Source organism: Hipposideros armiger, unplaced genomic scaffold, assembly GCF_001890085.2.
Source record: "Hipposideros armiger isolate ML-2016 unplaced genomic scaffold, ASM189008v1 scaffold_148, whole genome shotgun sequence".
In the NCBI taxonomy this organism is placed as follows: Eukaryota; Metazoa; Chordata; class Mammalia; order Chiroptera; family Hipposideridae; genus Hipposideros; species Hipposideros armiger.
The window spans coordinates 1,125,838-1,150,797 of NW_017731498.1; the positions used below are offsets into that span (position 1 = coordinate 1,125,838).

General features: G+C 35.1%; 1 protein-coding gene and 1 long non-coding RNA gene across 2 annotated transcripts in view; one reads left to right on the plus strand and one right to left on the minus strand.

Moving 5' to 3' along the window:
• Window positions 1-6,585: 6,585 nt before the first annotated feature.
• Window positions 6,586-24,960, plus strand: part of LOC109387133 (uncharacterized) — a 30,642-nt gene continuing 12,267 nt past the window's right edge. The window contains exons 1-3 of the long non-coding RNA XR_002124918.1: window positions 6,586-10,414; window positions 11,277-11,407; window positions 11,868-12,078. This is a non-coding gene — a long non-coding RNA (uncharacterized LOC109387133). The remainder of the gene's footprint in view (window positions 10,415-11,276; window positions 11,408-11,867; window positions 12,079-24,960) is intronic.
• KCNRG (potassium channel regulator) lies at window positions 18,218-23,910 on the minus strand. The gene is made up of 2 exons (XM_019650852.1): window positions 22,925-23,910; window positions 18,218-19,300 (listed from the first exon to the last, which is right to left on the minus strand). The coding sequence occupies exons 1-2, from the start codon at window positions 23,503-23,505 to the stop codon at window positions 19,060-19,062; spliced, it is 822 nt and encodes a 273-aa protein (XP_019506397.1). The 5' UTR covers window positions 23,506-23,910; the 3' UTR covers window positions 18,218-19,059.

Here is a 24,960-nt window from a genome sequence, read left to right on the forward strand (position 1 = left end):
TTCAGCATCTTAGCTGTGGAGGGCAGTGTCACTGGCCCTCATATGTGGGATCCGAACCAGGGCCCTCTGGCATCCCAAGCGAGTTCTTAACCATTGCACCACTCAGCTGGCCCTTTTTCATACTTCTTTAACAGAACCTTGACAGTGGTATGTGCCTCAACCTGTTTGACCTTTGTAAACAGAATTTTTTTATGAATTAAACTCAAGGTTAGAACCTCCTGTTGAGACCATTTAGAATATAAACAATGTTTAAATGTTTGGCTAATAGGTATATGTGTGATGATGAGGTTTTTACAAATTGTGCTTTGATGGCTTTCAAATTGTTTTCCATTTGACCAGTATAGTTAGTCAAAGCTAATGGCTCCAAAAGACACTCTGAACTTGTTCATATTTGTCATTTATTCAAACGAAGCACAGTAGTCTTTGACGCCTCCATTCTTGGAATTGCTGTAGTTAAGTCTTTCTTGCTTTTTCATGTTCTGCAGCATCTTAGCTGAGGCTTCTATGCCTGTAATTGTTTCATCTGCTACAGTATATCTCACTAATTTAGTCTTCCTAAAACACTGCTTTATATTGGATAAAATTCAGACTCCTTAGTTTGTACCTCATGATCTTGCCCCAACCTTCTTAAGTTTTTCCATTTTTCTTCCAGTGAACTAGTCCTGATATATCACTTTATATATATGTGTGTGTGGATGTGTGTGTGTGTTTGTGTTTGTATGTATGCCTTTATTTATTTATTTATTTCACCATCCCAGTTCTTCCCGAACTGATTCCTATACGTTTTTAAAAATCAGCCCAAATGTCTCATGTGTGTTAAGTGTTTCCTGACATTAACAGTTTGGCATTATTCTTCCTTCCCGTAGGATGAGCAATTTATATCCATAGCTCTTACCCGTTTTCTCTAACTTAACACACTGAACAATATAACACCTTTATCATTACTTGCACCTCATTCATACATATTAACCTTTTAAATGTATTAACAATATGAATAAAAATTTAAAATTTTGAAAACAAAATGAAGAAAAGCAGGTGGACTAAGATATCCAGAACTTTAAAACACCAGCCTAAATATCAGGTTCCAAAGCGATATAGTTGATTTTTTTCTATCTGTATCTCACATAAAGTGTGGACCAGCCATAATATATTCCTAGGATTTTAGCACATTAAAAGAATGAATTATCTATTTCACTTTTCTAATATTGTAAAAGCAATTATTAAATATACTCTTAAGAAGTTGTCCATGTGTTTATAATAGTGTTTATAAGAAAAGATGGGAAGAGATTTTTCAGTGTCTAACAATAAAAGGTTGATTAAATAACGTGTCGAATGGAATACTGTTCAACTATTTAAAATAATTATATTTAATGAGTTAGGAAGTTCAAGATTAAGTGGAAGAGGTTACCATGTAGTGTGAACAGACTAATTAGAAGAATACATTTACTAAATTGTTATTACTAGTTTACTATAGGTGTGAGATAAATCTTATTAGGTTGAGGGAGGCATACCATAAATAAGCATTTTTGATTTATGTAATGGGGAGAATTTGTGTTTTTTTGAAAAGAAGATAGACATCCTTGAAAAATTAAAACAATCATTTGAAGCAGCCTTACCACCACATAATCACCCCCTTTGGAAATCTGTAATGCTGGGTTCAGGAAGTTTAGAAGTGATAATGAAGGATTAACTATCATGGGAAGAACTAAACAGATCATTTCAAAAATTAGATCATTTTAAAACCAGCTTCAGGGGAGCAATCTACTCGGTGTTCTCAAAGGGGTGTTGAAAAAGAATTCAAGAATTCTTAAATTTGTTGAGAAGTTTTGCTGTCATTTCCCTACTCTTCCAGCTCCCAAAACTTCAAAAGGTAAGTATAAGAAAAGGAGTAGTAGATAAATCTATTTTAATTTTGAAACTATATTAATAAACTATACAAGAAAAACCTGATTTGTTTTAGTTGTAAATAATAGCGCAACAAAACTGACTTTCAGATCTTTCAGACTTTCAGAAAAATTAAGGATTTTCTGTTTTAAAAGTTTTTTTCCTAGCATAAAAGTAAAACCCATATAGCATAAGGAAGATAGTCAATGGTATTGTAATAGTTATATAAGATGTCGGGGGTAGTAGCTTGGGGTAGAAAGGTTTCACTTTGTGAGAGAAGTAAATGTCTATTATGTTGCTTTGTACACCTGAAACTAATATATAAAGAAAAGTAATACTCATAGAAACTTCAGGAAAGGCAAAAAATTCTATTTAAAAATCAGGTTTACACCCAATGGCAACTATTATCCTCATTATTCCCTTCTAGTTACATAGGTGGATTAGCAAATCTATTTCTTAATCCAATTCATAACTATATGCCAGGGACTAGAAAGAGCATCTCCCTCTGGAGAAGATACAGGATGTGCTCAGGCTCAGAAATATTTTCTTTACATTTATCTAAAGTATAATTGAAAAACATACCACTAATTTTGTAATTTGTTTCATAATATTTTACTGTAAAAAATGCTTCAATTTTCTTCTCAAGGTATTTTAGTAAACGAGCATATTAAAAGATGTATCTCGTTTATCCTGTGGCTTCTGCCACATTTGCATGTTGTCTCCAAGGGTACCTTTCCATAGTGTGAGAAGCATTCTGAGGCAAGGGAAGTCAAAGGGTTTTCAACAGGAGAATAAGAAAATAACTACTGAAGTATGTGCACTGCTCAAGATTTGCTCAAAGAGAAATCTAAGGTCAGTTTGTTTCTTTGGACTCCAATAATCACATCAAATTTATCAAAAAGCTGAGCTGTTCTAAAATTGGAATTCACATTTGATATTCAAGAAACATTTACTAGTAATTACAGACATTTCAGTTCAAACATACAGCTATGGTTATCAAATGACACAAATTATGAATTCATAGTGTATGACCTGTCCGTTACAGCAACCCATTTAGAATGTAAGCAAAAATACTTTGTCTCAACCTATTTTTCTCACATTAACATTTTATAATTTAAATAATACTCTTAAGAACAGTAGTTTAATTTAGAAAGGCAAGTTTAGATTCTGAAAACAACTTGGCTAATAGAACAAAGAAACCATTACTTGGGAGTCAAAATCTGACTAAGGGGAGGGATGTTTGTCATCAAAATAGGCCTATGGTACAGATTTCAAGTCAAACCTTGTTATGCCACTTTTAGCATTTTACTGGGGATTGCATCCTTTCAAAATATAGGAAGGATACCCAAAAGTAAAGCTTCAAGTCCACAACAGTTACGGTACCACTTTTGAATTAGTGATTCTTAAATTTTTACATTTAAAACAAGGATTTGAAGCTTTAAAAATTGGTGACTTGTTTTTTTCTAGAAAGTTTTACATATACTCTCAGGAAAAATTTGTTGTGGTTTTACAATACTTCCTATATTCATTAAGAAAACCCTAAAAATAAGAAAATTCCTTCTGTATACTCTTTATCTTCAGCAATACCACATGGTCTGGATAGCCAAATTAGGCAGTTTAATTTGAAGTTTAGGTAAAAGTTCAAATTTCAAAATTAGCATGGAAATTCTTCATTCAGATTGATTTATTTTTATATGCTAATAAACACTTGTTCCCCCAAACCATTGTTCATGGAAGTCTTGGTGTGTATGGCTCATTTCAGGCCACATGTAGAGTATGGATGTAAACTAGAGAAGATTGAGAGACTTGAAAAAATATGAAGTTAAAGGTTATGAGGGGTTGAAAGGGTATTGAAAAGCTTGATTCAAAAAGAACAATCTTGAGACTTGTTTATTCTGTATTGCACTGGATGGCAAAATGGGAGATTGAGTTTCAGGGATGCAAATATGAACTCTTAAAACCAGCAAGGGCTTTCTACCAACTATAGATGTGTGTGTTAGATCACTTTACCAAGGACCTTAAGAGTGAGTAAATAAGCAGGGGAAATTAGTAAGATTTGAAGACATTTGAAATGAAGACAATACATCAGCTTGATCAAATCCTTGTCTTTAAAATGTAAGAGCATTTGTGCTAACAAAGGACACTTTTTTAACTAAAGAAAATTATAGGGAAACTTCTGGATATTTTGCTTTAGAACATTTGTTGCTGAAAATAATTGTTTTAACAAACTGACAGTATTAAAGGAAGATAGTTCAAGATCAAGGTTTCTAGAAGCAATGTCACTTGTCTGAGAACTATGAAATAATGAAAATGTTAACATTTTCATTAAGTACTATAGTTAGAACATAATTTTGAAATACTAAAAGCTTTTGTAAGTTGGCATTTATTTTCAAGGAGGGTTACTCTTTGAAGGCTCTTGGACAAATCCAGTATAGAACTGAATTATTAAGTTTTTGTTTTCCTCTTAAGACTTCAAGGGAGAATTAATTTGAAGAATTTGGATAAACTAACAGGAAGAAGTAAATTGTACAGAAATGTTTAATCATACAGTTTTATTTTGAGGAGACGGGTTATAGTGTCAATGGGGAATTCTTTTATGTTTATATCCTAGGGTGCTTGGATGTTGATAAGCTGCAGGGTCATAGCTTGGGCTTAGAATCACCACTTTGCATTCTCTTCCTGCATTCAGTTTCAACTGGAGCTTTGCTCATTTTACCAGATACATAGTAGGTTCTCAGCTACTTATTAAGTGGAGTGTTTCAAGGAAGATCAATCTTACTCTGAAATTGGCAGTGGGTTTAGTTGATTCTGGCATCAAATATGCAGGAAATAATCACTCTGAATATCTTTATCAGCCTTTTGAGCCCAAATCATTGTTGAGACTTGATTAAACATTATGGCTTGGCTGAGAAGATAATTTTCGTGACATCTTTTAATGCAGGCTTCTTAGTTTTTACAATTCAAGTACTCAGACTACTCTGGTTCTCTTCCAAATTATATGAGATTCTTGATATGAGAGAATTGTACATACAATAATGAACATGAGCCCTGACACATGTGTTAATGTTTATTTACCCCTCTGGGAAACGGGCCAGTAAATTTTTGTTGTTTATTTTGAGTGGTTATTTTAGTGAAAATGACTCAAGTCTATCAAGTCAAAACATTTTTAGTACCTACCCCGTAGGATTGTTGTTGATTTCTTAAAGTGCGTATAGAAACCACTAAGCTTTAAGTGCCGCTCTTAGTGATAGAAATAATAACTAACACGTTGATTGGTTAATTCTTTGCCAGACATTTTACATTTAATAACCCATGTCATTTTCATAACCACTCTGAGGAAGGTACAACATTATCCCCATGTTATAGGTAAGGAAACTGAGTCACAGGGAAATGGCATGCCTCGTACATAACTAGTAAGAGGGGGAGTCAGGATTCAAGCTCAGGTAGTTTGATGGCAGATCTCATGCTCTTAGTAATTATATCTACAGCCTCTGTCCTATAGCTAACAAGTTAGAGGAGACAAAATTAACACATTAAGCCATAAAATGTACAAAATGGTAGATACTTTGCAAAGAATGTCTTAAAGATAAGTTTATTTGTGGAGGTACTATACCAAGCACAAATTATCTTCTCAAGTATTCCATGATGGTACTACTTCCCTGCTGCAAGGAGGCATGCTCTTAGAAGTGTGTTTCAGTGACACTGGACATGGATGTTTATGTGTCCATGTCCTGTATGTGTGTGGTCCTTGGGTATACATCCAGATACACAAATTCAGTCAGCTCTTAATAGTCATCCCCTGAGAAAACAGCCCCTGCCTAACTGCAGAGTAAGTACACACAATCTATGTCATATTTGACTATTGTTTTTAAGATACTAAGTATCAAACATCATTGTCACCTCACTTAAGCACACTGTCTTTGAAAGCTCATCAAAATCTAAGAGAAAATAGACCATTTGTAACTAAAAGGCAGCAAACTATACATCTGAAATGTAAAATTTTGGAGATTATCTCTAAGCTATGGGATATACCAATTATTTTAGTATTTCACGTCAATTTAAAGAATTGGACTTCTGGCAAGGCTTCATAGTCATTAACTTCATTCTGTGTCTCACAGCAGTTCCAGGCAGTAGAGCAACTTAGCCTTCAGAAATGTTCTCAGGTATCTCAGAAAGGCAGCCACCTCCCACCCCCTCCACATACACACACAAAATTATTAACTCCCTTTTCTGTACTATCATAATAGTTTTATTGCTTGTTATATTGTAATTATTTTCTTCCTTTTTCTATTAGCCTATAAACCTAATAGGCTTGAGCTGAGAGACTATCTTAGCTCATTCGGTGACTAATGTAGCTGATGACCTCACATAGCACTCAGTAAATATGTTCTCATTATATAATGCACTGATACCAATTTTGATATGACTATTCAAAACAACTCACTGGTGAGATTGCCAGAGATTAGATCTTACTTTCTAGTGAAATTCTCCCAGGCACAATTAAGTCAAATCTATAGATTACCTGTATCACAATTACGTTGAAAGATGAGAAGGAATGAGAACATGAAGTAGTACTTGCCAGGTAATACAAAGTTCTATATGTGAAATAAGTCTTTGTAAGGGCCCTTTCTCATTGAGATGATGTACTAGTTAAGGAATAAATAATTTCACCGAGTTTTCTTTTCTCTCAGGTGACACAAATGAGAAATTTTGACTATCCAATGTAAATCTTAAGAAAAATTGTCTCTAACACTGAAATGGATTCCCAGATGTTCTTTCTGAGAAGTTACGAGAAAGCACTATGGAGGTCAGGAATTACAGTTAGCTTTGCAACAATCTCATAATTCAGGATTTAAGTATTAAGTACTTTTTAAAATGTTAAAATTATTTAATGGCGTTTTTTTTTCTGCTTCATCATTCATCTGATTGACCCTACCGTTGATTGTTTAGGATACCTTTAAAATCAAAGCCAACCTTGCTTAGACCGATGAATTCATATTAGCTTGTATCTATGAAATCCAACCAGGACAGCTATTTGTACCCTCTGTTTCTACCTCATCAAGAAATAGTTTTCACTTACATCTTTCCCACTGAAATCAGGGCGTGACCCATTCTCCCAGCACTGCATTTGTATTTTCTTGCTGATCTCCCCCAGACTCTGAACTCTTACCTGCCTGCTTGAACCCAGCGTACCCAGCCTCAGAATCCCACTTCCATAAGCCCATGGCTTTCAGATGTTTTGCTCTGCACTGGGAAATCATCTGGCTTCTGCACTTTACTTTTGTTTGGGGAACCCAAGGATATTCCCAAATGAACTGAAGCTCTTGCCTCAATATCCTGCTTGCTGTAGGTAGCCTTTTGGGTCGATTTCACATGGTGGTCTCTGTTGCTCTTCATAGTTAATTCCTCCCAAATTGGGCATAGCCTGCCTGTCAAAATATTTGGGTGTTTTATAGTTACTTGATATGTCTGCTATAAAATTTATTTGTATGAAGTTTTCTATAATTATTCACTGTTAGATAATCATTACCCTCATTTTTAGACAATGAATAAACCTAAGATATTGTATTAGAATAGGATTTTGACATCAAGATTCTAAAATACAACACATGGCACGATGCCAACACTTAGCTTTAGGTAGATAATTGCTCAATAGAACTTACCTAGAGACTTGGCAAAAGGAAGCATGAGAATGATGAAATTGTCTTATAACGTCATCTTTAAACCAGACCTGCTTAATTATTAGCCCTGGAGAGGGCTAAGAGGTTGGAAATTCCTTTTTCAGACAAGTTTACCTTTCTTGTTTCATTTACTGTCTTACTATGTTATATGAAATCATGCTGTTTAAATTTTCATAATTTTATTCATGTGTATAATGTATAATTTTACAATTTGTGGTGTCTGATATGTTATTTTCCAGTAACATTTCCTTACAGATATAAGGACAACATTAAAATTAAACTAAGACATCTGATACCTAGCAGATATTTAATAAATATTTAAGTTACTATTGAATGAATTAATAACCGATTTACTTAACATGGTGGTTTTAAAAGGTCAGAATTTTTAGAATTCCTTTATCAGCAAAACATAGTTTTGGAGACTTCTCTGTTTTCAAAGTGTTTACTTTTAATATTCAATATTTTTATATTTCTCATAGTTGAAAAGATGAAAGTCCATAGAAACAGTAAAATGAATTTTTTTAGATTAAATCTTTTTAGACTATGCTTTTGGTTTTGGTATTTGCTCCTACAGAAAAGAAATTGCTCTAACAAAAGCAGGTCTAAAGAGAGGATTTATTCAAGAATCAAGAATAACGTGGAAAATCAAGTAAAATAAATTAGAAGTGAAAATGTCCACTAGATTAATTAGATGAATCTAGACATGAGAATCTAAGTTATTTTCTATCATTTTGTCCTCATTTTTAAAAGGCTCAGACAATGAAATTTCCATCACTTCATTCTCATTCAGTAATGTGTGTACAGCTATTCATCCAAATGTCACTTTGTTCAGATGCCCTTCCCCCCTGATACCAGTCTCTTCAATGTCATCTATATGCATTTTTATTAAGATAACAAGTGAGCATGTAAGAGAAGCTAAAGCTTTACCATTGGTTTAGAAGATCATGAAATGAAGCAGAACAAAAAGTTATAATGCAGTAAAATAAAATTCATATTTGTGAATATTGTGCTAAAGAAGTGTTTAAGTAGCTTAGTTATTTTTGCCAGAAGAATGACAATGTAAACAGAAGCTTAAACTGTTCCTATCCCAGAGAGGTTAAGTGTGGTCACATTCAAATACTTAAAAACTGGCTCTGCCACTGGTTGGTTGTGTGACCTTAACCAAGTTGCTGTCTCTCTCCAAGCCTCAGTTTTAAATTGTAAGATGTCTTGTCCCAAATTTTTATAATCCTAGAACAGAGTTGGCCTCCAATATATCCATTTTGCAAATAATTCTGTACACTGACATTACTCATAAAAGCAAAGGGAAAAGTTAAATACTCTTGTAGATTTATATGGAAATCTCAATGTCACCTTAAAATTCTGGAAAAATATGTTTAACTTTGCCAATATAGAAAAAGTTTTAGGTTTGTTTCTCCCACCCTTTATCTGACCAACAGCTTGACTGTATGAGACATGATAAAAAAACAACAAAAGTTACTCCACTGGGACTCACTGTGGAAGAGAGGCACTCACTGTAAATGAAAAATAATAAATTTGAAAAGTTTATCAGGTAAAGCATTTAATTGAATTAATGAGACAATATGGAGTACTAGATTTAGTTAACTGATGTTTACAGTAATTTAAAACTTAGAATATTTTCTAAAACAAATATTTAAAAGTTTGCTGAATATTTAATGAGTAAGGATATTATTAAGTCATATAAAAGTATTATGTAATAAAGTATTATGTAGTAATATAGAAGTTTTAAGAATTGTGTTCAATGTGTTTTAAGCCATATAACTCGAGTGTTTGATTACAATTTCTCTTAAGATTGACTTCTTTCTTCTGGAAGTAGAGTTCAAGAGACTAATTTACGTTTACTAAGGATTCAATTTGAAGAATTCCAGTTTCCTTTAAGCAAGATTTCAGTTTACTTCAAACTCAACGGAAATATATTGTATTCATGATTTGACAACACACTTGGAAGACCTACATTCCTAAGGATTCGAATTATAAGCCTTTCAGTTAGAATCTGTTGGTTGTTATCAAGGCCATGCATTTGTAATCTCTCCTGCCAGAAATTGCATCAGAAGGAATTGGATTATCAAGAGTGGCTACTGGTTTTGATCTTGGTTATATACATGATGTATAGAATAGGACAATTTTACTCATGCAAATCTATTTTTGAATAGTGTGAAAATCTGAGGTGATAATTTGAGGTTTTAAATTCTGTATTTCAGAGTGAATATATAATTTTATTTCATCAAAAAAAGTTATTAAAAAACTACTTCAAAATGCCTTAAAATTTTTGTTTGCATTTTTAACTGAGATAATCTTTTATTATTAAGGGCCTATTCTGTGCCCAGTATTTCACTATAGTCTTAAAAAATAAATGATCTCTGTCAGCAAAGAACTTTTAGCCTAGATGGGAACATTATACTAACATACAAGAAACAACTAGAGGCTAGTGGAATGTAAAGTCTGCCTTGCTGACTTTAAGTGCAGTAGAAGCTCAAAGAAAATGTGGACTGAGACTCATCAGAGAAGACTTCGTAGAGCAGATGGAAGATGACTGGGCTTAAAGAATGAAAATTCTTTAAGTGAAATGAAGGAATTGGAGACTTTCAAGTGCCAAAAGCATGAATCGAGGCATGATCAGATAGGAAGGACTAAAGCAGATACACTAGATTGAAAGCAGAGATTTGTATTGGGGAATAGGTAGGTAAATGAGTGGAACCATGTTTGAAATTGTTTTCCTTCCTTTACATAAGGTGCCCTAATTTCTAATAGAAGAAAACAAGAATATTCGAATTGCCTGGACCTTTCAGAAGCCAATGTGTGAAAATTTGAAGAAAAAAGCATGATCTGTAAGAAATATTGGAAGGAAATTCTAGGCTTAAATTAGACAAATTTATCCTAAACGTTAATGGGTCTCTGGCTTTTAACAGTAAATCCAGTGAAAAATCTTGAAAGAGTTGCATAAATCTACTGTCAGGCTATTTTTTGCCCTAGTAAAATTGTGGGAATGATTGCTTGTTAATACCAAAGTACTGTTAAGCCAAATAGAAATACTCCTTTTCCAAACCTCTAATTTGCATCCAAGCCTTAGCTCAAGTTATTTACTCCTAAAATGTGCTTTCCCTCATCTTTATTCAACTGTCTAAATCTTAAGGACTATCTAACCCCTGCATGAAATGTTCCTAGTTCATTTTCCTCTTCAGCCAGAAATTCCAAAATTTCATTTCTCTTTTGTGCTTCTATACCTAACTTAGAACAATTAATACATCCTGCTTTATGGGCAGGGACTATCATTTTTTATTATATCTCAGCCAGCCTAACATAGCAGGTACTTGGTAAGTGGCAATTGATTGCTGAAAATCAGCAGTGAGCCTTTATGATAATATATTCTGGAAAGGCTAAATACCAGCTAGATAAATAATGTCTAGGCTCTTTCCTGGTAATTTAGGAGTTCTCTTTTACTGCTTATCAGGGCTCCTCTCATTCTATGCTACCTATTAACACCCATGCCTCAAGTTTTTGCTATCTTACAGTGTCATTTTTAAACATTTTTAATCAAAGCCAAAAACCTATAGGTGGGGGTATGAATAGTTGAAAGGCCTGTGAAATTTTTAATATCCCTTTTTGAGGGCCATTAGTGACCAAACTGATCATCTAAAGCTTTCCAACTAAGTAGTTTGTTTTGTGTTGGGCTTTATTTGTGTGTTTCAGGAGATGGAAGATCGTAGTAGAATGAAAAGTCCTACATGAAAAAATACTTTCCAAGAAACACCATTACCATAATCAAAAAAACAAATGTATTCAGTATCTGCTGCAGTTCTTTAAAGTGACTGAAGAAAATGGTATGCCTCTGAATCCCTCTGCTTACTGGAGCTACCTCATAGAGTGGAATAGGTTTTCTTATAAATTTTCTTGGACAATTTTTATAAGAGACTTATCTAAATCACACCTAAAGTGCTTTAAGAAATCTAAGAAAATTGTAGATCAAATATGCAGTGTTTGTTTTCTGCTAGGACATTTAACTCACATTTATAATGTGATAAGGGTTTATTTTTATTTACCCTGTAAGCTTTTATGTAAAATCTCTAGGACATTTATGTCTATTTTCCAGAATCTGTGTATCAGTTATATATATATTTTTAAGTCTATTGTTGCTGTTGAGTTTGGTTTGGCTTTGAGGGCAGTTAATATATTTGTTGTTTAACATGTAGCCAAAAGTCAGGAATTCAACCAGCAATTAAATAATGGTTGCTATGGCAAGTTTCCCCTCTATATTGATTTGCTTTATGACCTGTTTTATAGGCATGTATTTTCACAACACCCAATATCCCTCTGCAAAAAAAAAAAAAAAGAGCTGGCTATACCTGTACCATGGGTACCTAGACCATGTGGAACAAGGACTGAGACTGGAAGCTGCAAACAGACATTGTCTGGACAGAGCAGAGTGCCTGAAAACAGCCACCTAGCGAAGGGCAGTAAATGTGACGTGAGATGATCCCCTCGGCACAGAACTGTGAGTAACTGGGGAGTTAGAGGGGGATTTGAAAGTTGTCTCTGCTAAGTCAATAAAAAATGTCTTCATTTTGTAATTTGTGACCTGTATGCTAGTAAATTATGATACACTAAGTTGTCAATAGCGGACTGGTTTGTGGATAGAAATTTAAGCCAAAAGAGATTGCAGTATTCCCCCAAAAGTAACTTGGGACCTTTGTCTTAAAACCTGAGGCAAAGGTCACATGAATTTGGATTACAAGGTTAGAATTAAGCTATTGGACCTTTGCCTGGAAAACCAATTAGAAGATGTTAGTCTTGATAGAGCAAGAAATAGGGAGGCAGTATAGCCTCTTGAAACAAAATAGTGGAAGTTGACCAAGTAATGGAATTTTTGGAAATTAAATGTGGCAATACTATATATAGAAATATTCTAAGAAATAAAGTCTAGTGGCAAGGAAACTGGGCATGTGTCTATTGTAGTAATCTAGGAGTGAAGAAAACCTGGATAGAATAATGGCAATGAGACTGAAGATGAACGAATAAATTTATTTCAGAAGAAAAAATTGTAGAACATCATGATGAGTTGGACAAAAGGGAGGTATCAAAAATGACACGTTTTCTGTACTAGAAGACAATTATGGTGTCACTGAAAGCAGTCAGTTAAGCGAAGCGAGTTTGAGTAGGAGAGCTATTGAGTCCCATTTTTGTAATACTGAATTTAAGATGATATGCAGGCATTCCATTTGAAATGCTTTGATTAAAGGTTGCTGAATATACAGAACTGAAATTCTGTGTAAAGTTCCAGCTGATGAGGTAAATTTGTCATTATCTACATAAAACTGATATGGGTAGACAAACTAACTGAAGAACTTTATTAAGGACAATAGATCCCTTTAAAATAGAAATTTATAAACACATGTTTATGTAAATAAATTATTTGATTAGTTATGTAATCTTAAATAAACATTTCCAGAATTGAATTAAAACTCTCCCTTTTTTCCTTAGAGTGTCATATCTCAAGCTTGGCCTGTAAGAAAATCCCTACATTTGTATCAGTCCTGAGTGTCAGTGACTAAAATGTGTTAATATTCTTGAACCTTACCCTTCTATTAATAAAACAAAGATCTTTCCCAGTATTAGATTGAGGGAATGAAATTGAGAACTTCAAGTCCAAATAATTTAGTCAGTTAAAACTTTATAAAACTGACATGGCTTTAATTTCTCAAATGGAAAGGCAAGTAATTGAATTGTGGGAAATGTGCCGGTCTCCAGTTTCGAGAAACAGTACAGCACAAAGACCTGGCATTCTGGCTGAAGAGCTGTAATAATAAACAGAAATTTGAAAACCAGGAAGACAAGTTTTCCAAGAGTGCAACTGTGGCATTTCAAAGGAGATATAACAAGAAATTCCGGAAGGTGGCCAAAAATAGGTTTAGATAATTGAGAGTCCTTATTTGAATACTTGTTTTTGATGGAGAAACGCAGTTAAGTGGAAATGAAGGTTCTGTCTAAAAGATCTGAAACTTTTTCTCCCTCTCAACCTAAATCGAGTTTGCTTCTGAAGAAAAGTGTTAGCCAAAAAAAATCAAATAGGAATTCAGTACTGCTTAAATTGTAGCCAGGAGTTTAAAAAGTGACCAAAGCAAAAAAAAAAAAAAATCAATTAACTGAAAGCAAATATTTTAGTTTTTTAGGAGCAAACCGTTGATTTGTAGGATTCCTATTTAGAAAGTCAAAGTATCTTGCTCTGTTTACCTAGTTATTACTTGCCATGAAAAATAGCCATACATCATTAGGCAAATACCATATAACTCTACATCTTTGATTTTTTAATATGTTCTATTTTAATGACATGTAAGGAAACCTAAAATGTTAATCTGCACTTCTAAATAGTCTTCAAGAAACTCAGTAATATGTCTTCTGGATATACCAGAATCTTTTAACCATTTCACCTCAACCCTTGAACCATTTGATTAATCTAAGTTCAGTGAACCTATGACTTCAAGTCAGGTTATCCAGAATTGGGTAAGTTTTTTTTCTGTACTCCATCCTAGTTACATCTGATTTATATGCCTGGTCTACTGACTTCTGTCTTTTCATGACTTCTAAATTATGGAGGTAAGTCAAGATTTAATATTGACTATAGTCATGTAACATTCATTCTGAACATGTATTCCCTTAAAGTTCCTTTGATTACGAAGCATTCTTGTAGCATTGCATTTTTATTAGCAAATTTTGTATATTCCAGTTTTGGCTGGGTTTTTTTATTGATTAAAAGTATAATTTTGTGTAACTTTCAATGAGTTAGTATTCCTATATACATCTATATGTTCATCTCATTTTGTAAACATCTAATAGAAAAATACAATTTTTTTCTGTAGCCTTTAACTTGAACCAACTTTCAGACTCTTGACATAAAGTACCCTCATCCATCTTTCAATCTACTGTAAGTCTTGTTTTCCCAAGTGCCTGTTCACTGAGACAATAGCGTTCCAAATTTTTCAGTTCAGTTGAGACTATTAGATGTCCAGCATGGGGAATATAAAGACCAGTATAAAGCACAGCCTCATCTTAAAAGAGCTCATGGAACCTCAGACATTGCAGCCAGACTTGCCTGGGTGGGTGGGTGAGTGGGTGGGGGGTCTCTTATTACAAGAAGGGTAAAATCAAACCTGTCCTATTTGGCTTCCGACTTGAGTGCCCAAAGAAATTCAAATTCTTACCAGAGTATGAAATGATAGAGAGTAACTTGAAATAGAAACATTTGGTATTTGGTGTGTTTTACTCAACTGATGAAGTAAAAAGCCACTTGAAAACAATGATTTCTGGAGTTGAGGTGTTGGTGTGAAATCTGAAGGTACAGGATGCTGCCTACCTAAAGCTCTGCATGGTTAGACAAGTCAAGCGCAGTTTAGTTTGAGAGCAAAGTCCTGTTTATTTTGCTGCGTGTTGTTGCTTTTTTATTCTGTGCCATGCTTAATACTCATTTCCCATTCATCATGTAAGGTGTTCGCTTTTTATCCATTTAAAGATTTTTGTGGTTAGATCTAATAGTTTAGATAAATACTATGGCATTTTCTAAGCTTAGTAATGATGAGATGGTGAGTTTGGGGTGAAATTTGTACATAACTTTTCATCTCTAGTAGGTCCACTAGAAGGCCTGATCATTCCTGAGGCATAGTTCTGTGGCAAAGCTGGTGAATAATTATGTTTTGTTTAAAACACTAAGTTTGATGTTACATTGTTCTCTTCCATGGGTTCTTTGGCTCCAGGAAGGTACTAAAATTTCCTCAGTTTCTGTTTTAAAATTTCCTGTTAGTGGCTGCTTACATTGCTAAAACTTGCTGTTATATAGTCAACTTCCTCTGCACAGAGGAAAAGTAACAGTGGAATATGGGAGATTTAGAGAGCTATTAGAAAGTCTCTTATTATCCGAGCAAAGTCTCGGGTGATGTGACCATTTCTATTATTTATGATGGAGAAACGACACAAAAACTTACAAAGCAAAGCTGAAGTTTGTCAGATGTAAACATGATTCCCTAAACCATGTTTCTCAAACAGCTTGCCCTTGACTATTTTCATATTACCTCGGGCTCCTGATTTCAGATATATTTTAAAAGCAGCCCAAATTAATTCCAATTTTACCATAACCTAAGAACACTTTCTAATTATGACTTGTATATTAAACCCAAAAGTAAACTTCAACACTAGAGCTCCTTTCAGAAAATCTTTGTAGGGAGAACTTCCAATTGCTTATAAGGTAAATTACTGAGGTTCAAGAATAAGCTAAAATCTTTAGTGCCTTATCAGAAATGAAGCTGAGTGATGGAAAGAAGCTGAAACAAACATAGGAGAAGTGGGAGAATAGGGGAGGCCCAGCTACTGATGGCACCATTAAGACTGACAGACCTTAACATGTCACTGTGATGATTCATACTTAGATATATATGGACTGATAGGTGTATATGATTTAATGAACAAAGTTTTCAGCATGGCTGGCCACAACAAACTTCTGCCATTATTTTCTTATAATTGAAAATAAAGTGACAAATCAGTTCATTCAAGAAGTGGTACCCATATGAAAATGTTAATCTTTTTTTCTTTTCTAAAGCAGGCAAGAGTTTTTTAATTTGCCTGTGGTACATCTAACATATCTCTATTTTCTTCAAACTACATTTGCCTGCCTTCCTTTCTTAAGACTCAATTTTGTGCATGTCTTCACATCCCAGTTACAGTGTCCTATTCTATTTTGGAGTGAATACCAGAGGCTTACTGAAATGATTTTGACAGGTGTGTCTCCAGATGAGATAATCTCTAACATATTTACTAAAATAAGGAACTCCGTCCACTCTGAGAGTACACGTCCCCTATAATGAATAATAAATATTTTTTAATTGTGGCAGTCTGCCTCCTAAAAACCTCTGCATTGTGAACTCATGACTTTTGAGACACTATTTAATAAAAGGCTTAAGTTATTTTAATTTGAACCCATTGTGAATGTTATGAATTGTATTTGTAGTAAGCTCTAGAAGGGAAGGCATTGTTTTGTTCCTTGCAATATCTCCAATGTCTAGAATAGTATTTGGCATACAGCAGATGTCAATAAGTATTTATTGAATGAATGAATGTTTAGTATATATGATTCCATAGGTAATATGTTTCTATTTAGCACATTAAAAAGAACATTTCTCATCTCAAACTAGTTTTCTGCAAAAGTGAATGACTAAGAACACATTAATAGTAGTTTAAACATTTCCTGTCTTATTCCTTGCCAACCTATAGTTACAATATTTTTTGTTCCAGTATTTTTAACCAGTTGTCAGTTTTTAATAATCTTTCCAACAAAGCACTATGCAGAATTAAAGTGTTACATTTATAACCATGCCAACTATACCCAACTAGTTAAATCACATACATGCCAAAACTTAGAATAGAAATATTGTGCCCTAGAATGTGATGCTAGCAAGGGAACTAGACAAAACAAAGCATCCCCAAAACTAAGATGACATACTAAAACTGCAGAAAAGAGAGGGTGAGTGCCACCAAAAACAAAACACTTATTCGTAGAGATTTTTTTCTTATTTGGGTCATTATTTTCAATTGCTAACCTTAACATTACTAATCTTAAGGTATTCTGCACTTTTATATTATACATAAATAACCTTTTAAGGTATTATTAGGAAATGTTTTTAGTTATTTTTTTTAATCTTTGTTCCCTACAACCTTAGTACACAAATCTATAAGTATTATAATTACTAGAAACTTCTGGAATGCATTCTCTTTACCAAAGTGGAGTTTCACAGGGAAGGGTGATAGAGTAAAATCTGTGTCAGTATAACAGGCCATATTATGCTATAACAGTCCCCCTTACCCTGCCTGATACACACACATACATATACATATTCTGTCAGGTGTGGCTTTGTTTTTAATAGATAATACATCTACATGGTCTGGTGAAAAGTAAGTCTTCCTCACACACCTAAACCCCACTCACCCAGTTCTCTCTCCACAGGTGACCAGTATATTTGCTGAAAAACCCATGCATATATAAGAAAATAAGTATTTTTTTCCCACAAATCGAAACTATCAATGGAAATATATCTTTGTCCACTTTATACATTGTTCTGCACCTTGGTTTTTTTCCACTTGTCTTTGACAATCCTTCCTTATCAGTTTGGAACTGCTGCTTCACTCTTTTTAAGAGCTGCATAGTGTTTCATTGTATGAACCATAATTTACTCGTTCCCTACTGATGAACTTGAGTTTATTTCTGATCTTTTGCTGTTATGAAGATATATGTTCTCACTTGAATGTGAGCTCCTTGAGAATATGGATTTTTTTCCTTACTCATTTTTTAATCCTGAAAACTTAGTATCGTGTCTAACAAATGTTTAACAGATGTTTTTTAATGAATTAATCATACTTTTTAAAATGGTGCTCAACTGCTTCAACTCAACAGTTTTTAATTCTACTATGTACAAAGTACTTACCCTCTTTGACTTAATGATTCCTCTTCTAAATGTTTATCCTAGTGTTTAAATTGACACATATATAAGAATTCCTACAAGAGAAGTCACTAAGTCAAATTATATGTGTATTTTTTTTTTTTTGGCTGAGCCATCCTGCCACCTGTAGGCAGCTCAGCGGCAGCTCAGCTCGGGCCAGGAATCGAACCACTGTTGCTCAGAGCTCAAACTCTTGAGCGAGCTCTTAACAAATTATATGTGTATTTTAAGTGTTAGTAGAGGTTATTCAAAAGTTTTTCACCAAATGTAGCTGCTAATTAGTAACAAACATACTATTCCTCTCACTAAGTGTTTAGCACTATTGAGTGGATCGAGCTCACATTCAAGTGAGAAAAATTCGTTTTTATGATGGCATATAAGTCTGCAGAGGAAAGGGCTGATTAATATCCTGGAGAAGGAGGAAAACAAGGTCTCACAGAAGAGGTGTGATTGAAAGTGGGCAACCCATCTTCATCATCTTTAGCATCACCATCATCACTACTAATAGTTACTGGGTGCCTACCATGTGCCAAGAAATGTGTTGAGAACATTATCCTTTAATCCTCATGTATCTTACAAGGGAGATATACTTATTATCCCCATTTGATAGATGAAGAAGTTGAGGCACAAATAGGTTAAATGATTTGCCCAAGTCGTATAGCTCATCAGTGATGAAGTTGGGAATAGAAATCAAGCAGTGTGAATCCCGAGCCCATTTTTGAAAGAATGTAACTGTTCAAGAAGAAGAGAAAGGGCAAGAAGCTTGGCAGTCAGGGGAGTATGTGCCAAGGCGCCAGGTGCATGGCGTTGTGCAGAAAGCAGCAAGCAGTCAGTGTGGCGTACACATTGCTGAGGTGTAGCTGCCCCAGATGGCACGGTGGGGGACAAGGCCAAAAAGTTAGGCAGAGTACATGTCCAATGAACATGTTTAACCTAAATATGGAATCTCCATATGAGAAAATGGCAATTTCTCTTTAAAAGAGAATACAAAAATCTCATTTCTTTTTCTGAGATTGCTCTGGCATGATGGTAGCCTCTGGTTTCACTGTTTTGTTCATGGCGAGAGCTTCAGGCTTTTGCATCCTTTCAAAGCTATAGCATTCGGTTTTGTCTTCAGGGGATACTGTTCTAGTGCTGACGAGGTGGAAGCCTTCCATTAATAAAGTGTCAATCAGTAAACCGAGGACATTAGTTCCGTTGGCCAATTTTCGGTTGTCAGGTTTTATAGAAATATACCTAGGACACACAAAACATGTTTAATTATAAAGCATCCCTTTAATAACAAGCAAAACTGAACACACAAATTTGACTTATAAGCTCAAAGAAAGGTATACCATTTTTTAACAGGTTGTTTTTTTTTTTTTAAAGATTTTTATTGGGGAATTGGGGGAATGGGAACAGTGCTGGGGAATTGGGGGGAGGGGAACAGACAAGTTGCTGTCGTTTTGTTCTTCAGTCTAGTTGTGGAGGATGTTGCTTCACTGGCCCTAGCTGGCACCATCATTGCGCTCTTCCCGGGCGAGGCACATCAGTCGCCAGCTTCTGGACGGCTGCTCACTGTGGCTGCTGGCCACTCACGCTGGCTGCTGGCCACTCACGCTGGCTGCTGGCCGCTCACGCTGGCTGCTGGCCACATACGGTAGCCCACGGCAACCCACTGCCACAGGGGCCGCAGCCCACGCCGTCGCCAGCAACCCACAGCAGCCCAGCTCCAGGTTGAGCCGCCGTTCAGCATCTTAGCTGTGGAGGGCAGCGTCACCGGCCCTCATATGTGGGATCCGAACCAGGGACCTCTGGCGTCCCAAGCCAGTTCTTAACCATTACGCCACTCGGCTGGCCCTGAACAGGTATTTTTTGAGGCTTCATTTATAAACTCAAATCAATAATTTCAGAGTACTGAAAACAGAGATCTTGCTGTGATCTACCAAGTCATTTTACTTCTATATTTAGGAATATAACCAACATGGATGAATTTTCATTAAGGAACTATTTTCTGGAGCAAACAATTTGATCAAACAATTTACTTTATTGTCAGTTTTTACTCAATAACTATTGCTGAAGAACAAAAACATGGGATCAAAAGCCTCTGGAATTGAAATGACAAAACCGTCTATTTCCTGGGAAACTCGATAGAACCAATCCACATAATTCAAGAAAAATACATCTGAACCTTTCAGGTTGGCTCTGTGTTGGCTTTAATAATGTCAACATAACCTATTCGTGTAGATAAGCTATATTACTCCTTCTTTATCTACTGTCAAGGATATTTCTATGTCTTTGTGTCCTCCCACCATTTGTCTATGAGATAATGAAGCAGACGCTAACTTAAATTAGTTCCAGGCAGCAAGCTAAACTATCTGTAGTTTTATGGAATAAAAAGAGCCTTGGGGACATCCCTGAACTCCTTTTAATTATGATTGAAATAGAGTAGTTTATTGTAGCTCACATTTAGAAGCTCATTCTAGGCGAAGAAAGCAATTCAATAATAAAATGTAACAATTATAAAACTACAAAGTACACATCAAAAATGTTTGTTTGATATAGCAAATTTTTAACCTTAATCATTCCATCTACCTCCAAGCCCCAGATTTTCATTGTATAGCCTAGAAACATTTTTCAAAGAGAAGAGTTACAGACCACCTCACAAAATTAAGATACAAATACTATACAGTAGGCGATAAAGTGGCATGCACTTGCAAGAAATCACTGAGCCAGAGTACTTAATTCCCTATGAGGTCAAATTGAGAAATGAGAGATTTCAAGGGACAAGAAAAGTAAAGAACAAACCAGTGAGAGATAGAAAGTCAAAACGTGTTTTAAAAACGTAAAAGGCAACTGCACTTTTCCATTTGAGCCAGTTTAAAAAGGAAAGTGAGATAGAATAAAGGCTACCAAAGACCCCAAATCCTGTGATCATAACTTGAGCTTGATAATTTACCACATCTGCAAGATGGAAGCCAAGTATTTCCAGTACAGTGAACTTGAGAGATAATAATTGAGTAACCTGCTAGGTTAACAAGATCTTAGAGTAGTAAATCATATCAGTGGAACATACTAAATAGTTAGATGATGCACCAGACTCCTAGGAGCCATGCAGGCTTACTCCTCCACTTTTCACCTTCAAAAAACATCTGAACAGACATATTCACACCAGGGAGTAAGCAAGAAATCAGAATGATTGCTAGCTTGGCAGTCATCTAAGGTGGATCTTTTAAGGCCAGAGGTTTCATCGGGTCACCTGAAATCAGTGATGCTACCTCATTCAGGTTATCAGTCTCTACTTTGAAATTGGCACTATACAAAAAAATCACACACACTTCTGGGGTGGAAACTTCAGTCAACAGAAAAGAATACTATTTGGGGATGAAAAATTTTTTTTAATTTTAAAAATAGCTTCTGGTTTTAGAATTACCTGCTTTGGAAGTTTAAATATAATACCATTCTCACATGAAGATAAAAAAAAATTTGTAGTTATTTCTAAAACATACTACTTTAACAAAAGGGAAACCACTTGGCACTGTGTATCCCAACTTGAGATTCTAATCTCGCTTTGCACGATTACAATTATTTTCTCCAAATGCATAGTTTTTAAAGAGCATTTAGTATTTCCAGGATATCTTTTTTATATTGCATGTTTCTTCTTAAAATCAATAACAGCATTTTTCTTTCGGTGTCTAACTTTTTAAAAAGGGATATTTAAAAAACAAAAACTGGTAATTTCCTTTCTGTTTATCAGTGCCCCACCAATGAAAAATGTTGTGCACAGAGATTTGAGATAAAGATAGTCTTAGTTTTGGTCACAATTAGCCTAGTAATTTAACTGGTTCTTTTCCCAAAGTGACATCTCAACCTCTTTGGAAGAGCAGGAAATTATAAAGTATAAAAACTTAAGAACTGTCATACTGCCCAGTGCTCTTCAGTCAGTAAGCAAGACCAAGGGGTGTGTTGTGGGAGAGGCAAACATTGGTTGTTCCTGAAGGCTACTGCTGAACTTAAGAAAATATTCCAATATATGTCTTATCTACCTTTACTCCCCAAAAGTAATTTTATTTTAAATACTATAGGTAAAGAACATACGCAGTATCTTTTTTTCCTCCTGAAAATTAAAGCCAGCTTTCACAGATAATAAAATAATTGTGGGACAGCATTAAGATATTTTTAAGGGAAAAAACAGTATCTGTGACAGCAGAGTGGAAATCAGCCTTATGGTCCAGCCAAAAACAATAGGGGGAGAAAGTGAATAATTGACTCAGGAGCAACTATCCTTAACATACTGACAGCCTATCCCAATATTTTGAGTTGTCTACGAGTGCCAAAGATGTAAAAGGATACCCAATTTGCCATGGGATATATCTGCCTTAATGGTGTTTAAAAATAAAATGGGATGGAGAAAAATCAGTAGTCAAATCCTAAGGCCTGAAAGAATAAATACACATAGAGTGTAAGAAAATCAGGACAAACTATTGAGTCTTTGCTGAATGCCAGACACTAAAAGAATCTCTTGGGGGCTGGGAGAAGGCATTTCATTCCTAAACCAAATTCATTAGCCAAATATAGATTAGTGGAACATAATCTATAAAATTATTTCCTCCTACAACTTGAATGACCACAGTCCCAGTTTCCCTGGACAGTCCTGTTTATTCCTATTGTCCCACATAATAACAATACCCTCTTTCACTCTGAAAAGTCTCCCAGTTTGGACAGTAATTATCTGGTCATTCTACCCAACTCTAGTGTTCCCCAGAACATTATTTTGAGTGATCAGTTTTTCCAAGAAAAGTTTCAAGCATGACATTTTCAGTTTTGAGGGAAAACATCAGGAACTGGTACAGAAGAGAGATGCTTCAAGGTACAAAATACCTGAGTCCAGTTTGGTTGTCAGTAGTGCTGTCAGAGCCACACTGGAAAACCAGGTCATGGTAGGAAGGTCTTTGTGGAGGCAGTGGAAGTAAGATCGTCTGAGGAGGGAAAGAGCTACTACTCCAGGCAGTTGCAGAAGGTTGCTCAATAAACACTGTAATCCTCCCAGTTAGCATCTCAATTGTTTTGCTGCAAGAGCCAAACACCCTGAAAAAAGCTTGAGTGTTTCGGCTTAGGAAATGCACCTCCACAAGAGCGGGTCTTGGCTGTAACTGGTATTCTTGGTTTAAGAGATCAACCAGAGGATCAAGTTCATAGAAAAGAGCCTCTCTCTGAAGCCTAAGATAGTCAGAGAAGTCAGTGGGTAATAAAAGCTGTTGAGTTCTCAAAAAATCTAAGATGAAACTAAATAATTGGCCATCTCTGTCCACAAAAATCTGGCCACCAACCATCTTGAATTCTTGGTCTCTTCCATCTAACATTCGTGTCAACCGAGAGGCAGGAAACTGCTTTATCGTAGAACACTTTGTTGTGAATATCTTCCCTCCCACGTTCAGAGTGACCAGTTCCTGACTACTCATTCTTCTCTTGCTTCAAACTAGAGGTTACAAACCATCGGCCAGACTTAGGAACTTGTAAATCAAAATTTAACCATAAATGTTGCTAGTTATATATGATTAATAAGTGGAGAGGTGGGGAAAATAAAAAACAGACCTAGATTCCCAGGTAACGACTGTAAAAGTAAATAGTGTATCCACAGCTGTGTTTGCAAAATTCGAGTTGCTTGGGAACTTGCAGTATACAAAATGAAAAAACAACAGATGAGGAACTGGATAGTTTAAAGGAAGCTGTCAATACATCTGAGGGTAGTTGTCAAATAGATTGCTGTATTCCATTAAAAAAAATTCTCCATGAAAATCTATTATAAATCTGTATTAAAAAAAAATACTGAGAACAGAAAAGCACTCGCCCTCCACAGACCTCTAATCTACTATGAGTCTTCATGGCAGAAGTTAAGATTTACAGAGAAACATTATCATGATTTCTTATGATCCATTTAGCAATTTTCATCATGAATTGTCAGTTAGGGATGAGAGACAGCCATTACCTTAACTAGCAACTTAGTCTAATTCTTCTTATAACTGTTGGGCTGTCGGAATCCATGACGCATTTTTGCATCGAAAAACATAGAAAAAATACATCATGACTTTTCCAACAACCCAATAGAATGGTTCTGTACTTTAAATGTAGTTGCCATCTTTTTTTCCTGTACCTGCTTGTTCTCGCTTCTCAGCCAAATTAAAGGGCTAGGGTAAAAACACTCTGGGCTTTCAAAGAAATGTCTTGTTCCATGACAGAAATAAGGTAGGCTAGAGAGCAGGTCTAAGATAAGGTCACTTTCCGTTTCACCTGAATTATAAACCAGGTGAGAAAATTAAGTGTTGTTATTCTGTGGGAGACAGGGCATTTTTATTTCATGTGAGCAGATAGGATAGCATTAATGTTTAGTGATTACTTTGTACTTTATAACAGCTGATAGATTCTTTCATCTGTTGTCAAATTAGTCTTAACTACTCTGAAATTCTTTAAGCAAGTGGACTGGTTTGGTTGATCAGTTGCCATGATACTTTGAGACAACACAACACTTAGCTGCCAGCAAAAAGGTGACTTTCCCATTCCCTGCTCTTGCCCTTAAGATTTTTTTTTTTTAACCTATGCTTTTACTGTACAGCCACCTAAGTCTTCTGTAGTTTATCACCAAACCCCTTTGGTGATAAATTTACAAAACCTAAGGAGAAAAAGGCAAGCTGAAATCTCCACCCACCTAAAAATGTAGACTTATCACAAGATACTGGTTTTTGTTTACATGAGATTTACATATTTTAGCAAAAAAGGAAATCAACCCTCTGTAGAAAAATATGGAAATCCAATCCATCTGTGTCTTCTTTCCTTTTTAAAGAATGTTCACTCTCAGAAAAAAAGTTGCTTTACAAGAGTAGTCTTTATTACATGCTTAAAGTGAACAATCACGATTA